Genomic DNA, 19,000 nt, shown 5'->3' with positions numbered 1-19,000 from the left:
ACACACACACACACACACACACACTGGAAATTTTCACTCCAATAACAAATTATCGGTAACAAACCCAAACCACAGTCTAGTCTCTTAGTCTGAATACCAGCGATTCTCAGACCATCTTTTCCTTATACCTCCATAGAGTGCCGAATTCTCTTCCTTATCAGTATGATAAGCTTTCAAAAACTCTCTTCCTATCGCATTCTAATTTTGGAGCACGTCTAAAAAATACATCATCTATATAAAATCCCAAGGAAATAAGAAATACCTTTTTAGATTAGAAAAATATTATACACTCAGGGATAGCCACACAGAACAGGCTATGAAGCACTTAAATCAAAGGATCTTTCCAAATAGGATGGACACATCTACTGTTTTGCACATGACTTGTGAGTTCTCTTGCCTGAAGGCCGAAGGGCAAGGAGATGATCTATATGATATCTTCACTCTTCCCTCTCTAAAACCCCCCAGGGCTTGCTTCCCTCATCATCTCAATAAAACTCATGAAATTATTGCTCTGGGGGCGTCCCAGCCTCAGGTCACTGAGCAGAATTTCCTCACAAGATGCAAAGTAGGAGGTACCAACCTTACATTAGATACTCTTTTTGTTAAGTGACCAATTCTGAAGGAAGAGTCAATCACTCTAAAATAGTGACCAGTTCTGGGATGTGGGAGTGGGCCCCAAAGGAATCAAATGCACACAGATAAGAGACTTCTAAAGTACCAAACAGCAGTAAAAAGTCTATCTCGGATATTCGCTTGAGTCTTGGTGGTAAAAGATGGTCCTTTTCAAACTGACAACTGGCATTCTCTTTCATTACTTATGGCACCGGCAATCCGTCAACGTGAAGCCGAGCAGGAAGCTACTGGAATGAGCACGCGCGTCTAGCTCTCGCCTTTGACGGGTCTGCCGCCTCACTCCAGACGTTTTCTCCAGATGCTGCCAGGAGACACTCTGTAATACCTAAACCACAAATCATCACGTTCCCCACCCTCGGAGCCAGGGCTTGTCCTTGAGCTTCCCGCATAGTGAGATATTAACCACGCTGGCCACTGATACAATAGCTCTTTACAAAAGGCAAAGGAAAACCTGCCACGCCATCTGCTTGATACGCTAAAACGTGGACCTCATCGCATAAGAATATCCACTGGAGGTGTGCTCCGGGAATAACACAGGACCTTTCAGACATCTCACAAGCAATGAATCCTGGCTGGCTTGCTAAATATTATATCAATGTAAACATGTTAGGCATACAACTGTATCTAAAATTACAGCAAGTTATGTCTCAGAAACAGAACCATCTTGCAAAAACAGAATTAATTACAGGCAGGTCACTTCAGATTCTTTTCCAGCATCCAAGAAAACTGCCTTTCCTCAGGATAAGGAAACCATGCGGCTGTCTCATTGTTTTAGGAACCAATATGTGTTTTGTTTTGAGCTGAGCCATTCTGCCTCCTGTTGGCAGCTCAGCAGAGCTCAGCTCGGGCTGGGAATCGAACCAGCGACCCTGTTGCTCAGAGCTTGCACTCTTGAGTGAGCTCTTAAATAACTGAGCCACTCGGCCAGCCCCCCCAATGTGTATTTTTAACGATTCTTAAATTTTATCTACTCTGACACACTAAAGCCATCTACCACCACCACCCCCCAAAAGAAGAGGTTCCAAACTATGACACTATAACTTAGAAAAATGATTGACTGGACTATACTCACACTGAAAAGGTGCGACAACTTGATCTTGCCCATATCTTAAGGGGAACGAACCTTCGGTGGACTGTTCTCCTGAAATCACCTTCTGGGCTGTGAAGTACTTGGGCTTGAGCACATATTCCTGGGTCTGGCCATGGTGGATCATCACATTCTGTGAGGAAAGGGGTGTCACTCTGGGGAGACACAAAGCGAGGATAAGGAAATAAATCATGGACACTTAAACGTCAACTAAGAAGGAAAGAGTAAGAAGTTCGTTAAACTTAGGAAGATAAATTCCATACCAGGCTCAATTTTTCCTTCATATACTCTCTAGCCGATCATTTATAATACATAAGGAACTAACAGCTTACCCTTGGAAACCTCCAACATAAAAGGGACTCTGCCTGTCTAGCCAAGAAGACGAAGGATAAACAGGCCACCACAGGTGGATTCTAACAGAGGATTCAGGGCACAGCTCCCATAAGCCTTCATGCAATCATTTATATTTAAGAAAAACACAGACATCTACAGGAACAGATACATATATTAAAAAGGTGTATTTTATATACACTGATAAAATAAGTAGGCGGCATTGAAAATGGGAAGAGAAGAAAAGGGGAATGAAATACAGGAAGGGGATTATGTAAGAAATGCCAAGCTTTGTCAGTTCAGCAAAATTAAACAATTAAGAGCCTGTCCAGCACACAGTGGGAGCTTCCTAACATGAGAAGGAAAGACGGGCAACCTCTTTTGAGCCTCACTTTCCTAATCTGTACCATAGGATCTCTGCCACACAGGGCTAAGAGAAAAAAAAAAAACGCTTGTAAAAATCTGACCACACAAAACTGAAACAAAATTTATATTACCTTTTGAAATATAAATTATGATGATGACAGGGAAAAAGACACTCAACTTATTCTAGTTGCCATTTCAATATTTTATGCTGTATCTCATAATGATTAAAACTGTACTATTCAGGTTAAATGTTTTAATAATTACTAGTGCCTAAGAATAACAAGAATAATAAGAATAACTAATCATAAACTCATTATTTCTTCAATAACATGAGTCAAGACCTCTGGGGACTCCTGAACACAACTGCTGGTTTTCACCCTCCTGGCCCACCCCTTTATTTTCTATGACAGTTCTCTTCTGCTGCATGTAATGTATACTTTAAAATAATAAGCTTCACCCAGATTTAATCATTCCCTCAGGGACAGAACTCAAATCATTAGCTAAGTAAGACTAATAAATTATGAAGAATATAAAGAAGATATACCAACTAATTCTGGAAAATGCTAAATTGCTACTAAAATTGTTGCATTTTAGCAGCAAACGGACCCATTGGAAGGAAATCTGCTCTCCAGTGTAACCTTAAATTTTATGGACTGTGGCGCATTAAAGCCACCTAAACCAAACAAAGTTTTTCCAAACTATGACGCTATCGACTTAGGAAAATGGTTGACTTGAGTTATACTCACACTGATACGGTGCAAAAAAACCCAAAGACTGCTCCAAATGAGGGGCTCTGAATAAGAGGAAGAAATGACACCATGACAGGTCAGTATGAACGCTAAGTTGTCAAGCCACCAAAACACCACCGCACAGTGTCTCATCAAAAACAGTAACAGAGCTTTGAAAAAACTCAGGTCTATTCAGTTTATTCCAGTTGGGGCTGGTGAATGAGCTATTTGGTGGGACAAGGCGTCCATGAGAAAGAGAGGAAAAGCAGCAGCTGGGGTAAAGCACGTGTCCCCATTAACCAATCAGTGATGTAGATCCTTCAAATCCTGTGGTCACAGGAAAGACTAGGCAAAATCCATCTCGGGCCTGGATTTTCCCAGACACGATGCCATGGAAGAGCACTCCGTTTGTCACTAGACTAATGACTTAAATTACTAAAAGCCTAAGGCTTCACATTGTAAACATTTTTGTTTTGATGATGTAAGTGTTGGTTTGAACTTTAAGTATGTTTGGTTGGGACGGACTAGAAAGTGAAACAGCTGGACACATCTGGTGGGGCTGAGAAGAACCACAAGTCTACTCAGTCAGCCTCGTGAAAAAGGGAAGCCTTCTTCTCTTTCAGGGGCAGCTTGCTCCCCAGCTAGGCTGTCACCCTGTCACGATGCTGCTGGCACCTGCTGAGAAAAGCACAGGCTCCCTCCTGTTCAGAAGAGGACAGCCCAGCATTCCAGGAGACCTGGGGGCTGCTACATCTAATTACTGCTCTGAGCGCTGCCAGGTAGGTGACACTGCGGGGTCTGGCTTCGAGCTGAGGTCCTTCCTTCTTTCCCCTCTGAAGCAAGGAAGCGAGAGGCAGCAAAAGGCGAGCTGGAAGCCTATGTACATATGGGCTCCTTTTCCCTAAACATAACAGAAAGGTAATGAACAAACAGGTAAGACTGCGCTGTACCAGGTCTAGAACTTGAGTAACCCTCAGCCATCACTAACTTAAGGAAATGAGTAATGAGTCATTACCAGTGTTCAATCAGTACTTCGATCTTACTGTATAAGTCTCCTGCAAGTTACAAACATATTGCAAGCATGGAGCTACAGAGACCTGTACTTCCCCTTCCTCCATCTCCTTCCCTTTTCCCCAGCGCCGGGGTGTGAACACATAGGCTCACGAAGACACACAGACACAAAGGAACAGACTGAAGCAACTCTGCATGACAGCCCCACCGAGAAAGAAGCAAAGCCATGGATAGTGGGCTTGTAGAGGAGAAGCAGAGGAAACTTCAATCCCTCATCACACACACACACACACACACACACACACACACACAGTGTAATCTGCTGGTTCTCTCTTTCTACTATTCTCTCGTCCTCACTTCCTCCTTTCAAAGTTGGTGTCCACCTTTTCCTGTAATTTCATCATTCACAGTTATTTCCACGTTGGACTACCTCTTAGCCTACAAATACATAGCTTCTTTAACTCTTCTTTTTTTTTCTCTTTTACCCAAGTGTTTCAGGAAAAAATCTTTCTCCCTTCATTTCAATTAGGATTTTCTCCTCTCTTCAACCCCTCCCAGAAACAAAAAGTTTCCCTATCACCTGTGAACATCAGATCTATTATAACATAATTAATTTCTTTTAAAAGGGTAAACTACAATGTTTGAGAGAAAATTAGTTTAAAAATGAAAACTGTAGGATCTCTGATTTAAAATGGTTCTTTGGGCATCTTTATATATAATCTCCCTTTCCTGCAAAGATGCCCCTAAAATTATAAGTAAGGAATAAAAAAAAACACATAAATCCAGAATTGACATCTGGCTGTTACACAATAGTATAGCCACACTAATAATTAAAATATTGAAATGCTCTGTTCTGATAAACAGCTACTGCCCCAAGCTCCTTAGTATCCCTTCTTACCGCCTCCACAGGGCCCGCTAAGACATCCCCTCAATCCCATGAATAAGGAGTTGACATTGGCAGAGCTAGAGACCTCTGGCCCACATCCCTCCTGATCAGTCAATACCTGTGCTATACAGGATATTAAATATGGTGCCCACTAATAAACACACAAAAGACATTTCCACGAATCTCTAAGAGATTCAAAGCGGACTGAGGAATGTTGATCATTGCAGCAGCGGAGAGGAAGCGATGGCCTAAAACAAGTTTTTTTCTAACTTCTTTTACTTCAACCTGCAGATAAAAAGGACATTTCAAATGGAGGGCCAGTGCACATCTACATATATGTCTGTGTCTTGATATAATTAAAACAAATTTTATGAAACAATATTTACCCATGCTATGTACAGGACACTCTGATATTTTCTCCTCTAATCTATTTTTTAAATGACTGTCTTGAACCCACTACATTGATTTCTTGACTTCATGACTCCCTAATGTATTACAACCAGTAACGCAAGGGTACTGGTCAAAAAACCACTCTGGGAGCACACAGTCACAGAAGAAGCAATCTTGCTAGGGAGCCACAAGGTTCTAGATGCTAAAATCAAGTAAAGCAAGGGGTGATGCGAGAAGTAGGGCTGAACACTGGGGTCTTAACTAAAAAGTCTATACAGGCACACCTCCAAGATATTGTGGGTTCGGCTCCAGACCATCGCAATAAAGCAAATGTCACAATAAAACGAGTCACACTAACTTTTAGTTTCCCAGTGCACATAAAAGTTAGGTTTGGGGGCCGGCCAGGTGGCTCAGTTGGTTAAGAGCGAGAGCTCTGAGCAACAGGGTCACCGGTTCGATTGCCACATGGGCCAGTGAGCTGTGCCCGAGCTGAGCTGCCGCTGAGCTGGTGAGAGCACGTGTTCTTAGCAGCAAGGTTGATGGCTCGACACCCATATGGAATGGTGGCTGCGCGCCCCCTCTCTGCCTCCCCCTGCAACTAAGATTGAACACGGAACCTTGAGCTGGGCAGCTGTGAGCTGCCGATGGGCAGCCAGACAGCTCAGTGTGCAACAAGGTTGCCGGTTCAACTCCCACATGGAATGGTGGACTACACCCCCCCCACCCCGCCACCCTGCAACTAGATTGAAAGCGACGACTGGGCTTAGAGCTGAGCTTGCACCCTCCACAACTAAGATGGAAGGACAACAAGTTGACTTGGAACTGATGGATGCTGGAAAAACACAATGTTCCCCTCCCCAATTCCCCAATAAAAACCTTTAAAAAAAAGTTAGGTTTACATTATGGCATAGTCTAGTAAATGTCTAAAAGAAACAACGCATCTACCTTAATTAAAAAATACTTTATTGTTAAAAACGCTAACCATCATCTGAGCCTTCAGCAAGTCATAATCTTGTTGCTGGTGGAGCTCTTACCCCCATGTGGATGGTAACAGAGTATCTGGAAAGTGCAATAAAGTGAAATACAATAAAGCAGAGTATGCCTTTCTGTGAAGACATTTGTTCTCCCTGCTCTAACAAACAGAACATCCAGGAGTTCACCTTCTACTTCCCTCAGGGAGGAAAAAAAATGAGTATTCTTCTCTAAAACAATGGAACGATGTGGTTTAAACTACAAAACTTACTCCCCCAGAGTAAAGTCCTCTCATTCTGACGTTTCGGGTTCCCCTGGCATAAAGACTGGTTTCCCGTATTTCTCCTAAAAGGAAGCTTGCCAGGCATCCAGGAAGACAAGGAGCTCCAAGAGAATGATCTCAGGAGGGGGCAAAAGGGAGTCATGAGAATAGAAAACATACTTGAGGTTTTAGAGACACTTGACTATATGCTGTTGAATGCAATTGGTGGAATGGAAATAGGAAGAATCCATTCAAATTTGATGCTAGGAACACTCCCCTTCAAGAAGCACAGAGATGTCAGCAATGGGCACTCACTGAGGGAGAAACCCAAGCACCCTATCCTTGGCCTTGCTATGAGTGGTACATCCACGGGCACCACGCTGCAAATACTGTAACTGCCAGAAACAACCCGTTACCAACGTTGGTGACATAAGTGTACGAATTAGCTGGAGGAGACTGGAAAATTCTGGATGAGGAGAAGTGCTGGGAAGATTGAGAAGGCCACTGCCCCCATCTTACAAAATGGAAGGTCATCAGATGACATTCATGACCTTGAAAGATGAAGCTGACAGAATAAAAAAATAAGTTCGAATATGCTGCTGGAGTTTGCACAGACCGAATCTATGAATATGAAATCCAGAGTTTGAGAGGAGGGTAGACACAAGTGGTAACATAAATAAGCTAAATTTTCATCTCCCAGGACAAGAAGTTTTTAGACAATACCTAAAGGGAATAAAATCAAGAAATGGCTAGATGGAAGTAATTACCAGAAGGACTAATAGAACTTGAGGTCAGATGGAGAGGCAGGGACAAAGAGAAAGGAGTCAAGCCATATTAAGGTTTCAAGCCTAGTTGACTGGAAGGGTATTTGGTTCAAGGCCAAGGCGAAAAGTAAGAGCGTAGAGGTACGTAGACGGCAGTCAGAAGAAAGGGCCAATCTTTGAGGAAGGTAATTATGTTACTTTTAGAGACAGAAGGTGGGGTGGATCTTTCGGGAACAATTAGGGAAAGCCTCCAAGTTTAAGAAAAGTGATGCCCTTTCTAAGAGGGGCCAACTTCTCCAGAGACAAAAATGTTTCAGAAAAAACATGGAACCACGGGGTTTAAGAGGATATTCATTTAATGGTGGGGATATAAAGAGAAAATGGGAGAGGGTGGAGAGGGGGGAGGGACCAGAAGGGGAGAAAAATAAGAATGACGCAGGGCCAGAAATGATAAGCGGAGGAAAGTTTCTAGGAGGAAAGAAAAGAGGACCACCTACAAACTGCTGCAGAAAAAAACCCAAAACACAGGGAAATAAAAAATTAGAAAAGGTCACGGGATTGGGTAGTAGGTCACTAGTACTATCAACAATGTGGTTTCCGTAGTGACAGGAGCAGAAGTGTAACTGCAGAGGGTGTAACCGGGTAGGTGGTATACTAGTGACACACTGAAAGGAGCAAACAGGAAAAGCAGGCCAAAGGTTAGGGGTATGGCTGGCCATCTGAAGACTGAAATCTGTGGAAAACTCTGTATCTTTGCAGGCAGAGGGGAAACAATTGCATAACACTTTTCTTTAAAAAAAAAAAAAGGATTAGTCACAACACTGTCTACACTGCTGCCTTCAGAGTGGCAATTTTTGGCACAAGAATAAACTAAACTTTTCCATATTTCTACTAAGCCCATTATTCGACCTGCAGATAGGAGGATCTGGCAAAACACAAACCCCTTTCCACTTCAGAAAAGGGCGTTGGACCTCACAGAAGGGAACCTCCAACAGGCCATAAAATGTTCCCCAAGGAAGGTCAGTCTGACACCATCAAACCCTCGTCCCTATGATTAGCACACTCGGGTTTGTAATTAGGACCAAGGTAAACCAGGAGAGGAAGCAGTGCTGCAGGAGAAAGCCACCTTCAGATTTCTGAGGCCAGCTTCTGTCTACAAAATTTAAGTGATCGTGTGTCCTAGTTGTGTTCCAAGTTGCTCAGAAACGTGCGTGAATGTGTCTCAAGAAATGCCAGCTATGGTTTCATGGAGAAAACCTGTGTCCTGTGGAGTTCTCAAGGACGGCATGCACCTGGGAAGGACAAAGAAAACACTAACCTCTAGGAAGATGTCACAAGGCAGTGTAATAAACGTACGCGTGCGCGCGTGCGTGCGCGCGCGCGCACCCACACCCACACCCACACACACACACAGGTAAGGAGACACAAGTATTTGTCATCCATAACCCCATTCATACGGAATTATCTATCAGACCAAAAAAAAAACCAAAGAATTAGGAGGTAAAAGGCTGCTGATGAGGAGACTAAAGGACAGCACATACAGGCTGCCAGTAACCAAGGCAGGCTGGTCTGTGCCAAAATAAACACAGCCAAAGTCATGAGAAGAGGAGGAAAGAAAAGATTACACTGAAAACATAAATGCAGGGGATAGAACAGTAAAAATTCTTAGACTTCTAATGAGATAAAGACAAAAGGGATTGAGAAAACAAAATTAAAGAAGGTAGATGGGGGCGGGTATGGAAATTAAGGCAACTTTGGTGGTCATCATGAATAAACATGGTAAACACAACCAAGTAGTTTTGGAATCAACTGTTTTTATCGGTGGTTCTGAACTGGGGGTGATTTGGCCCTCACAGACACTTGGCAATATCGTCAGACATTTGAAAGTGTCAAGGCTTAGAGGTAAGGTGCTTGCATTTACTGGGAAGAAGCCAAGGATACTAATAAACATCCTATGATGTACATAACAGTACATCATAAAAAAGAATTATCTGGCAGAAAATGTCAATAGTTTCAAGTCTGAGAAACACATGTGCTATTAACACCAAACAATTATAACAGACATGTGAGTATAAGCCAAGACCATTTGCCTCTGGGAGCAGCAATAAAAAAGTCTCTAGAAATAATGGGGCCAGGCACACAGAAATTTAGACTCTAGACTAAGATAAAAAAAAAAAACTATACACTTCCCCCTTTCCCCCTGATTATTTTGAAGCCAATCTGTAAATATTTCAGCATGTATCTGTAAAAGATAAGTGCTCTTACTAACTACTCTCAAGACCATTATCCCACCTATGGTAAATAATTACTTAATATCTTTAAAATCCAGCTATTTAAATTTCCCTAATTGTTTCATAAGATTTTAACAGCTTTATTTGTTCAAATCAGGATCAAAAAATTGTTCATCCATTGCAATAGGTTCAGATGTTTTTTTAAAGCTCTCTTAATCTGAGTTCTTCTATTCTTTTTCCTTGAAATGTCTTCACTAAAGAAACTATAGATTTCATTGCCTTCACCCTTGTGATATAAACATGTACTCTGTTCCCAGAATTTCCTATAAATAATATATAGATCTAGAGGCTTGATCAAGTTCAGGTTTGATTATTGACTGGATTACTTAATAAGTGGACTACTGTAAGTGGTGGTATGCTCTTCCATCAAGGGGCACACACTGTCTTTTTGTGATGTTAATGGTGATCATTGCCTACATTTCATTACAGGTTGCAAATGAGGGTTTTCCAGAGATCTTTCTGTTACTGATTTCTAATTTAATTCCATTGTGGCTAGGGAACATAATTTATGACTCAAATCCTTTAAAAATTACTGAAACTTTTCAGATGGCCCAGAATATGATCTATTTGGGTAAATATTCTGTATGCACTTATAAAACATGTTCTGCTATTGTTGGGTGAAGTGTTCTATGCATGTCAATTAGGTAAGTTGATTGAGAGTTTGTTCAAGTCCTCTGTATCCTTACTGATTTTCTGTGTACCTGTTCTGTCAGTTATTGAGAGAGGGGTATTGAAACTGCAACTATAAATACAAAGTTATCTATTACTCATGGTTTTTAAAACATTTTTTTTTGCTTCACATAGAAGCTCTGTTATCACATGCATTTTTTTATGTCCCCTTGATGAACTGACGCTTTATCCTTATGAAATGGATATCCAGTAAGTAGGAGTATAAATGAATACAACTGGCTCTGAGTTGATAATTATGCAAGCTGCAGGATGCATATTTTGGGGTTTCTAAAAAATATTTTCTCTATTTTTTAAATATATTTAAACTATTCCATAAGATTTTACACAAATACATGAAATTATCTTTGGCAATGTGTATCAAATGAGATTATGAATTTATTTACCAGTATTTAGCAAAGTAGAAAACATTATTTGTGTGTAAGAAAACATTACTTATTTTTCACTGAAAGAAAAAAGGTGAAAAATAGCAAGAGTGAAAAAATAATTAAAGAAAAGACCAATTCCGGTCATGCACATCCTCTCATTTCTTCTATTTTTAATTATCATAAAGCTACATGCTCACCAGGCAGATATTCTATCTGCCAAGGATGAGGTAATGATTTAAAAGCTCTGAAAAGCAAAGAAGACCAAATCATCAAAACCTTGAAATGAGTAAGTTATTTAGCAAGTAACCATGGAAGGAAATATTGTTAATAACTGAAGTTCTTAGCTTTGTCAAAAATGAGCAGCTACATTTCCTCACTGCAATTCCTTTTTAATTTGTGTTCAGGGATGCTGAAATGGATATCCAGTGAGTAGGAATATAAATGAATACAACTGGCTCTGAGTTGATAATTAATTACGCAAGCTGGGGGATGCATATTTTTGAGTTTCTTAAAACTATTTTCTCTATTTTTTAATATATTTAAACTATTCCAAAGAGTTTACACAAATACATGAAATTATACTTGGTAATTTTTAAAATGTGTATCAAATGAGATTATGAATTTATTTACCAGTATTTAGAAAAGTAGAAAACATTATATGTGTGTAAGAAAACATTACTTCTTATTTTTCACTGAAAGAAAAAAATGGTGACAAATAACTAATGTGAAGACAAACACGAATTTTTTTTTTCAATGTGTGAAAATACCTAGAATGATACCTGATGACACACAGGGTGTTAGACTTTTTCACCCTTCGACCAATAAGGGGTTCAGCACAAAAACAGAATTTCATCCTTCTGATAAATTAGAGTTCATATTCAGCGACTGCCCAAATGTATGCCATATTTTGCCATGCATAAGGCACATCCACATTTTTGGCCCAAACTTTCAGGGGGAAAAAATCTTTCATTTTAATTTTTTAATTCAAGTTTTTATTTGTTTCTATTTAGGTACTTGTTTTTTGTATTATAAAGGAATTTTAGCACTGATTTTTTAACATATTATGATACAAGAAATTTTATGTAACAAATAATTACAAAACACAAGGACAGATACAAAGTACAAGAAATTTTATGTACCAGTAACAAATTTACAATATGTATGCATCACAGAAGATGAAGACCTTGCTGTTGTTGCAAGTTTGTAGTTCAACAAAACCTATTATCATATTCCAGGGTCAGTTGTTTCCAAAGCTTCACCCACAAGGGGAAACCCTCCATGACTGCATTGCAACCTCAGGGAGGGTATCCCCTTGTAGGTTAAACAGTGGAAATGCAGTCATGGAGGGTTTCCCTCTTGTGTGTGAAACAGTGGACACAGCTGATCCTAGGCTTATTGAATGGAACTGTAAATTCTGAGCTCATTGTTTATAAATAACTTCAGATTTAAAAAATAATAATTAAGCTTTGAAACAAGCGTTGCTTTTGTCTTAAGTACCATATTTTGTCATGTATAATGCACACTTTTTTGCCCAAATTTGTGAGGGAAAAATAAGGATGCATATTACACATGGGTAGCACTAATTCTGTATCCATATAAATGTATTTAATTCTTTTACTTATGCTTATGAGTTAAAAGTGTAACTCTAGAACAATAACGATATCCGTATGCAAAATAATACCCTGGAATACAATAATAGGTTTTGTTGAACTTACTACGAACTTGCAACGACATTGTGGTGCGCTATAGAATATAGTTTGACAGTTCCTCCAAAAGCTATTACCGTATGATCCCACAATGCTACTCCCAGGTATAGACCCAAAAGAATGGAAAACAGGGACTCAAACAGATACTTGTACACCAGGGTTCATTGAAGCACCACTCACAATAGCCAGGAGGTGGAAACAATCCAAATTTCCTTTAACAGATGAATGGATAAACAAAATGTAATATATACATATAATAGACCATTATTCAGCTGCAAGCAGGAATGGAGTTCTGACACACACATGCCACAACATGAATGGACCTTGAAAACATGATGCAAAGTAAAATAAGCCAGACACAAAAGGACAAATTTTACACGATGTCACTTGTATAATCTAGACAAACTTACAAAGAAAGTAAAGTAGAGATTATCAGAGAATTGGAGAGGGGTTGGAACGGGGAGCTGTTTAATAAGGACAGGGTTTCTGTCTGGGGTGCTGAAAAAGTTTTGGAAACGGATAGGAGTGATGGTTGCACAACAGTGTAAATGTAATTAATGCCAAAGAATTGTACATTTAAAATGGCAACGTTTGTCATACATGTTTTACTGAAATTTTGAAAACCTACATGAAAATGGCTCCAAATTCCTTAAAACAAAAACAGCACTGCAGTAAGAGGGAGGGAAAAGTCAGGTTTTTACCCACTGCATCCCTTCCCGCCCCGTCATTCAGTATTTTTGGATAACACAGTGTAAGATTTGTTCATCTCAGCCAATTCCAAATATGTTTTTGTCCCCTTTTAGACAACTGTTTAAGATGCCAATTTTACAGTAATAACCAGATATGCGGTTCTCTCCCCGATATTATCATTTCAATCTTTTTATTCCTCCTGCTTTCTAACACTCTTTACTTTGGCAGTCACTCCTTGAGCCACACCATGAAATGTTAGCCCCTACGGCCATAACACGTTTTCTTCTCCAATGACCCTCTCCCGACAGCACCGTCAGGAAACAATGTGCAGTTTGCCCGATATGGGAAATAACCTCTATCCACTTGCCTGGGAAGCCTTTCACACCAAACTGTGCCCATTCTCCAAATTTTTCATTGTTGTGGCTATTGTATTTAAAGGAATCTTTCAGTCGACTCTCCATTATGGGACCTAACAGGAAGAAACATCTATGGTTTTTGGTTTTATGCTAACTTTATACACGCCCTCTCATTACCTGTACACCTGGAAGAATTAAAAAGCTAGTGGGAACATGTAAGACAAGTTCTCTAATGTCCCTCTTCCTAGCCAGCACTTTCTTACACTAGCTCTGTGACAGACATCTAGAGACTCAAGGAGTATACAACGGGTACACGGACCCCAGAGGTCACTTCTCCAGGATGGGGCATCCGCAGTGCTCATGCTGGCAGAAGGATGAACAGCACCAAATCGGTGTGGGGAAATCCAAATCATACTTCTGCCTGTGCCACTGTATCTCTGCGAGCCACGGGTCGAACCTCAAAGTCATCTAAGTCTCAGTTTCCTCACTGATAAAGTGCAGGGCTCTCGGCGATGACATCAAGGTCACCCAGCTCTGAAATTCAGTTACAAGCACATCAAGAACTACAGCTTCAAAACTGTTCTCTAGTCACAGCAAAAAATGTTTCACATAAGAAAGTATTTTTTTATGTATTATGCATGTAGATATCTGTTCAAAGTAGGAAGAGAATCTCTTAGGGTTTTATTTTCCCACATTCAAGCTAAATAAAATAAAAAGGGAAAATTTTTAAGGTGAACACAATAAACTCTGTTTTTCCCAAATGGTCTTTTTTTTTTTCTATTTCAATTGCTGCTAAGGTCACCTAAGTAATAAATATTGAAAGCATTTAACCAATTTCAAGCATCCCTTCTAATCCTCTTGGAGGGCTTGATCCAGATGAAACAAAGTATCTACTTCCATACAGGACCTGAAAGATCCAGTTGCTAGAAATGTCGGGTTATTTTCTGAAGCCAATATATCTGGTGGGAAAAACATGGCTTGTTTCAGTATGTCTAAAGGATGATGAGTACAAAACTATATGAGAAGCAGCAAAATCCAGTCCATTAAATCTTGCCATACGGGACATTCCCATACTGGGATAATGGGGTTATAACATACTTCAGTTGGGTATGTGCACAATTTAAGCCCCAGTTTGGAAGGTCTACGAGTGTACAGAGAACATGGTGAAGGCGGTGTCTCTCCACTTTCCATATATACTAGGAACTAGGAGAGCCTGGGGAATGCCATCAGGCAAAATAAAACAGAATATATAAATGTTAACTTTACCCAATGCAATTCACTTCTTTCAACAATCAACTTCCTTCCAATTTCTGTTTGCTTTCAGTTATTCTCTGGTGCTTTTGAATAGTTGATTTTATATTTTGTCCAGAGTTTATAGTTGTTATCTATAGGAAAGTCAGTCTGATCAAAGTTTTCTACTGTTGGCATTGCCAGAATAAAAATCTTCCCCATCTATGTCTGAAAAATAGGTTTCTTTAATTCAAGATCACTATTATTTTACATTGATATTTACATAGATTGTTTTTTAAAAGTACAGAATAGAAATACATATTCCTTCTTAATTTTTAAGTAATTAGATTACCTAAGGAATAGCAAAGATCTTAGCTTTCAGTTTCACAGCAAGTATTTTTCACTAATATAAAAAGCATAGGGTATAAACTTAGAAATGATCGCACATTATGCATGTTTACATTTGGTAAGAGAATTATTTTTATTTTTTTTTAAGCTGAGCCATCCTGCCACCTGTTGGCAGCTCAGCGGCAGCTCAGCACAGGCCAGGAATCGAACCGCTGTTGCTCAGAGCTCAAACTCTTGAGCGAGCTCTTAACCAACTGAGCCACTCAGCCAGCCCTGAGAATTATTTTTAAAGTGGGGGGAAACATGTCCTCTTTAGCAGAATGGGTATCTGTAGTGTATTTTTCTCATTTGGAAGATAGCATCACCTCGTGCATTAATTCAGAAAACCATGGGGCTTATAATCGTGTGCAATGCAACTCATGACAGCGGGCTGCTTGCTGAGGCCAGCAGGATTCATTACATTTCTGGCAACGAGGGGTTAGAGTAAATGGCTTTATGTAATGCCGCAGACTTAATCTGCGATTTCATGTAATAATGGTCTGGTGTTCCATATTCAGCAAGGAGGATAATTATAATAACATCATCGATGAAAAGCAGTGTTCAAACAGCTAAAAGACTTGCTTATCATCTACTCCAACCATGTCGTTCTACACAGGGAGAAACTGAGGGACAATGGAACTAAGCAACTTACCCAAAGATCAAAAAATTAAGCAACTGTCAATAACGGCAGAAACAAATCTACAGCCAACTGCTTGTTTCTGTACCTTACACTATTTCTCCTAGATTCTGGGGGGAAAAAAGTTAATTATGAAAGATATAGCGGATGTAAAAGTATTAAAGGAAGAAGAAAACAAAATCCCTTAAATTTTTATTCTCTCACTGCTTCGCAACATTGGGCATTTAATCTTATGTCTTTAAAGAACAGACAACAAAATAAACTTTTCCCAAAAGAGTTGTCTTGCAGAACAATTAATAAAAATAAACACAAATAGTTCACAAATATAAAGAACTATAAAAGCTCCCCTGAAATTTATGTATCATGAACGTACATTACTAACCTACTACCTTTCCTTGCCAAAACCCATTTATCCTGTTAAAATCTCTTTTCACATCTTTCAGTTCCACATTAAACAATCCATGTGGGACCCAGGAGATGCAAAGTTCTAAGCCATAATTTGTTGAAATGCTGAAAATAAAAAGGACTGGTCAATTTCCTCACTTCTATGAGATTTTTCCATGAATACCAAGGCAAGTCCTGTGAGGTCATTATCATGATTATTACTTTATCTTATTGTAATAGCTCTCTTCCATGGAATTCAATTAGTTGCCTTCTGATAACTAGTTTTACAATCATTATTTCTCTTCAACAGAAACAACTGCATTTTGAAACAAAAAGAACATGAGTAATCTTTGTGTGCGAGTAGATATCTACACACACACACACACACACACACTCACACACACACACGTTTTATAAAAGTTGCCTAGGTTCTTAAGAATGAAATCAAGAGAACAATTTGGAAACATTTACACTGGCAAACACAGAGTCCACGAAGGTAGAACTAAATTTAAAATATATTGAGCAAGCCTATCTTAGCTGCCAAAAAAAAAAAAAAATCTGCCAAGAAACTGTTTCAAAATGCTTTGATTGTTCTGCTTTTTTTTTTGCCCCCCAGCTGTTTCCACCAGGCAGTAAATAAATCCTATCAATCTCATCGAATGGGAGGGAGAGCAGGAGCAGAAGACGATGGAGAGGAAAGATGGGCAAGCCAAAAAACGTTTTCATTTAACCATCTTAAACTGCCATAAACCAAATATTTGACTTTGCGCACTTATTTCCCTTTGAAAATACGTGCAAGTGAAACAAAGGCTTGATTCAAATCTATGAGGGACTTGGTTAGAAGGTTATGAGTAAAATGCTCTTTCGTTGAAAGGTATGTTCCCCTCCAGAGAATGTCCGCTGCGGTGAGTGTGGGTACCATGTGGTCTTGATACCGTGCACAACCTGTGTGAGGTGGTCTCTTTCTCTTACCTCTTAGCTCCCTTGCCTTCTACCTATGACAGGGTTGAAAGAAAATCCGTATATGAAATTAGAAGTGACTGAACCCTTCCCCGTAGGAAAAAGGAGCCCAGGTCTCTGAAGCAGCCTCCTAAGGGAGGGTGGGATTTGTACAACAAAAAACAGAATATACTGGCAGTAAACAGGTTCGGGGATGGGACGTGGGGTGAGGGGCGCTTCGGAGAGTTTAGGGTCGTGGGAATGAAACTCTTTGGGGGGCCCTTGCTGTTTATAGGAATCAAGAGTAGTGGGAGGAGAGGGTTTCAAGTTTTTCTGTGGGATCTAGGACCTCCTCAAATATTTCGCTCACCAAGTATTTAAATAAAACTGAAGTTAATTACTACTGTTCCCTCGAAGGCTAAAGCCCACCTATGAAACTGCTCTCTACTACTTATTCCTCCAAGAAAAATACATTCATCCTATCGTCTGTATAGAATATAGATGATGAGGACACGGGGGTAAAAAGTCAGAAGGAATAACCCAAAAGTCTTACCGTCTGCAGGTGTCAGCACCTGTGTGATAGGGAGCCTGCACCATGATCCGAAATCTACTTTTTTGCTTCTAAACCCAGGTTCAAAGGTTTGTGAATTTTATAAGTTCTAATACAAGGCTATCTTAACAGTACATTTTCTAATTTAAAAAAACAAAAGTTATCATGGCATGCCATACACTGTTAGAACTGGAGATAACCCAATCAAGAATAGATTCTTTACATGTGATAACTGGTAGCCAGATGGGCTTTGTGTGAGAGGAATTTCTGAGTCCCATAGAATTATGCAACAAAGTGTGTGTGTGTGTGTGTGTGTGTGTGTGTGTGTGTGTGTGTGTGTCTGTGTGTATGTATGTGTGTGTGTGTGTGTGTGTGTGTATGTGTATGTAGTGTTTTTATTAATAGCTGATTCTTAAAGAGGCTGGTAATTTAAAAAAAGTTGGTAAAGCACTATGGAAATAGATTACCTACTACTTCAAGTCCCTTCCATTACAGATGAGAAACTTAATATGCAAAAAGGCCAACCTCTCTCCAGTCACATAACAGAGGTGTCCCACCCCTGGCCAGTGTGGTCCCAGGGATCTGGGGGTAGAGTGAGGACTCCCATCTCAGGGCAACAGGGGAGACACAATCAGTGAGCGTCAAAAAGAAGAATCATACTGAAAGTCAGTGTCCAAACAGCATCAAGGAGCATTTGGAAAGCCTTCCCTGGAAGGGTTCCCAGAACCAGATTCTAAACTGGAAGACTGGGAAATCCAGACTGGGAGACACAAATGGGGTAGACAGCCTGAGAATACAGGGCTTCCTTCTAGCAGCCAGTCAGGCCCCAACACCTGGCGCACTTGTCTCTATTTTTATGTATCGCAACTCTCCGTTACATTCAGGTAAAAGCAACGTTTAGCTTCCACCTAGAAGTACGTACAGGCATCATTCATTCATTCAACTAACATTTATTAACTACCATGTGCCAGAGATGCAAAGATAAAAGATGAAAAAAAAACATGAAAAATTAGGTGAAGAGGGCACAGATGTTGACGTCAGACAGTCCCACGTAGGAATCCCAGCCCCTCCACTCACAGGCTGGATAACCTCAGGAGGTTATTGACCATTCTAAGGCCCAGTTCCCTCATCAGTAACAAAGCACCGAGAATACAAACGGTCTCTGTTACCACTCAGATTAGCACAGCATCTGTCCTGAAGGAGCTCACAGACCAGACAGAACTAGGAAGAACTATCTACAGTCTCAGGGGACCCAAGAGCTGTCGGGTATACACCAAGTTCCTCTGGGAGGAGAATATAGCTTCCCCATCATTGCCAATTGGAGTCATACATGCACACACATGCAC

At 40.1% G+C, this 19,000-nt stretch overlaps 1 protein-coding gene across 1 annotated transcript in view; it reads right to left on the bottom strand.

Moving 5' to 3' along the window:
* LTBP1 (latent transforming growth factor beta binding protein 1) overlaps positions 1–19,000 on the bottom strand; it is a 371,909-nt gene that overhangs the window by 248,873 nt on the left and 104,036 nt on the right. Inside the window, exon 4 of the mRNA XM_019653802.1 lies at positions 1,706–1,875. Coding sequence (XP_019509347.1) covers positions 1,706–1,875 — 170 coding nt within the window. The remainder of the gene's footprint in view (positions 1–1,705; positions 1,876–19,000) is intronic.

The sequence above is a fragment of the Hipposideros armiger genome, unplaced genomic scaffold, assembly GCF_001890085.2.
Source record: "Hipposideros armiger isolate ML-2016 unplaced genomic scaffold, ASM189008v1 scaffold_207, whole genome shotgun sequence".
In the NCBI taxonomy this organism is placed as follows: Eukaryota; Metazoa; Chordata; class Mammalia; order Chiroptera; family Hipposideridae; genus Hipposideros; species Hipposideros armiger.
This window is presented reverse-complemented; position numbering and strand designations above follow the sequence as displayed.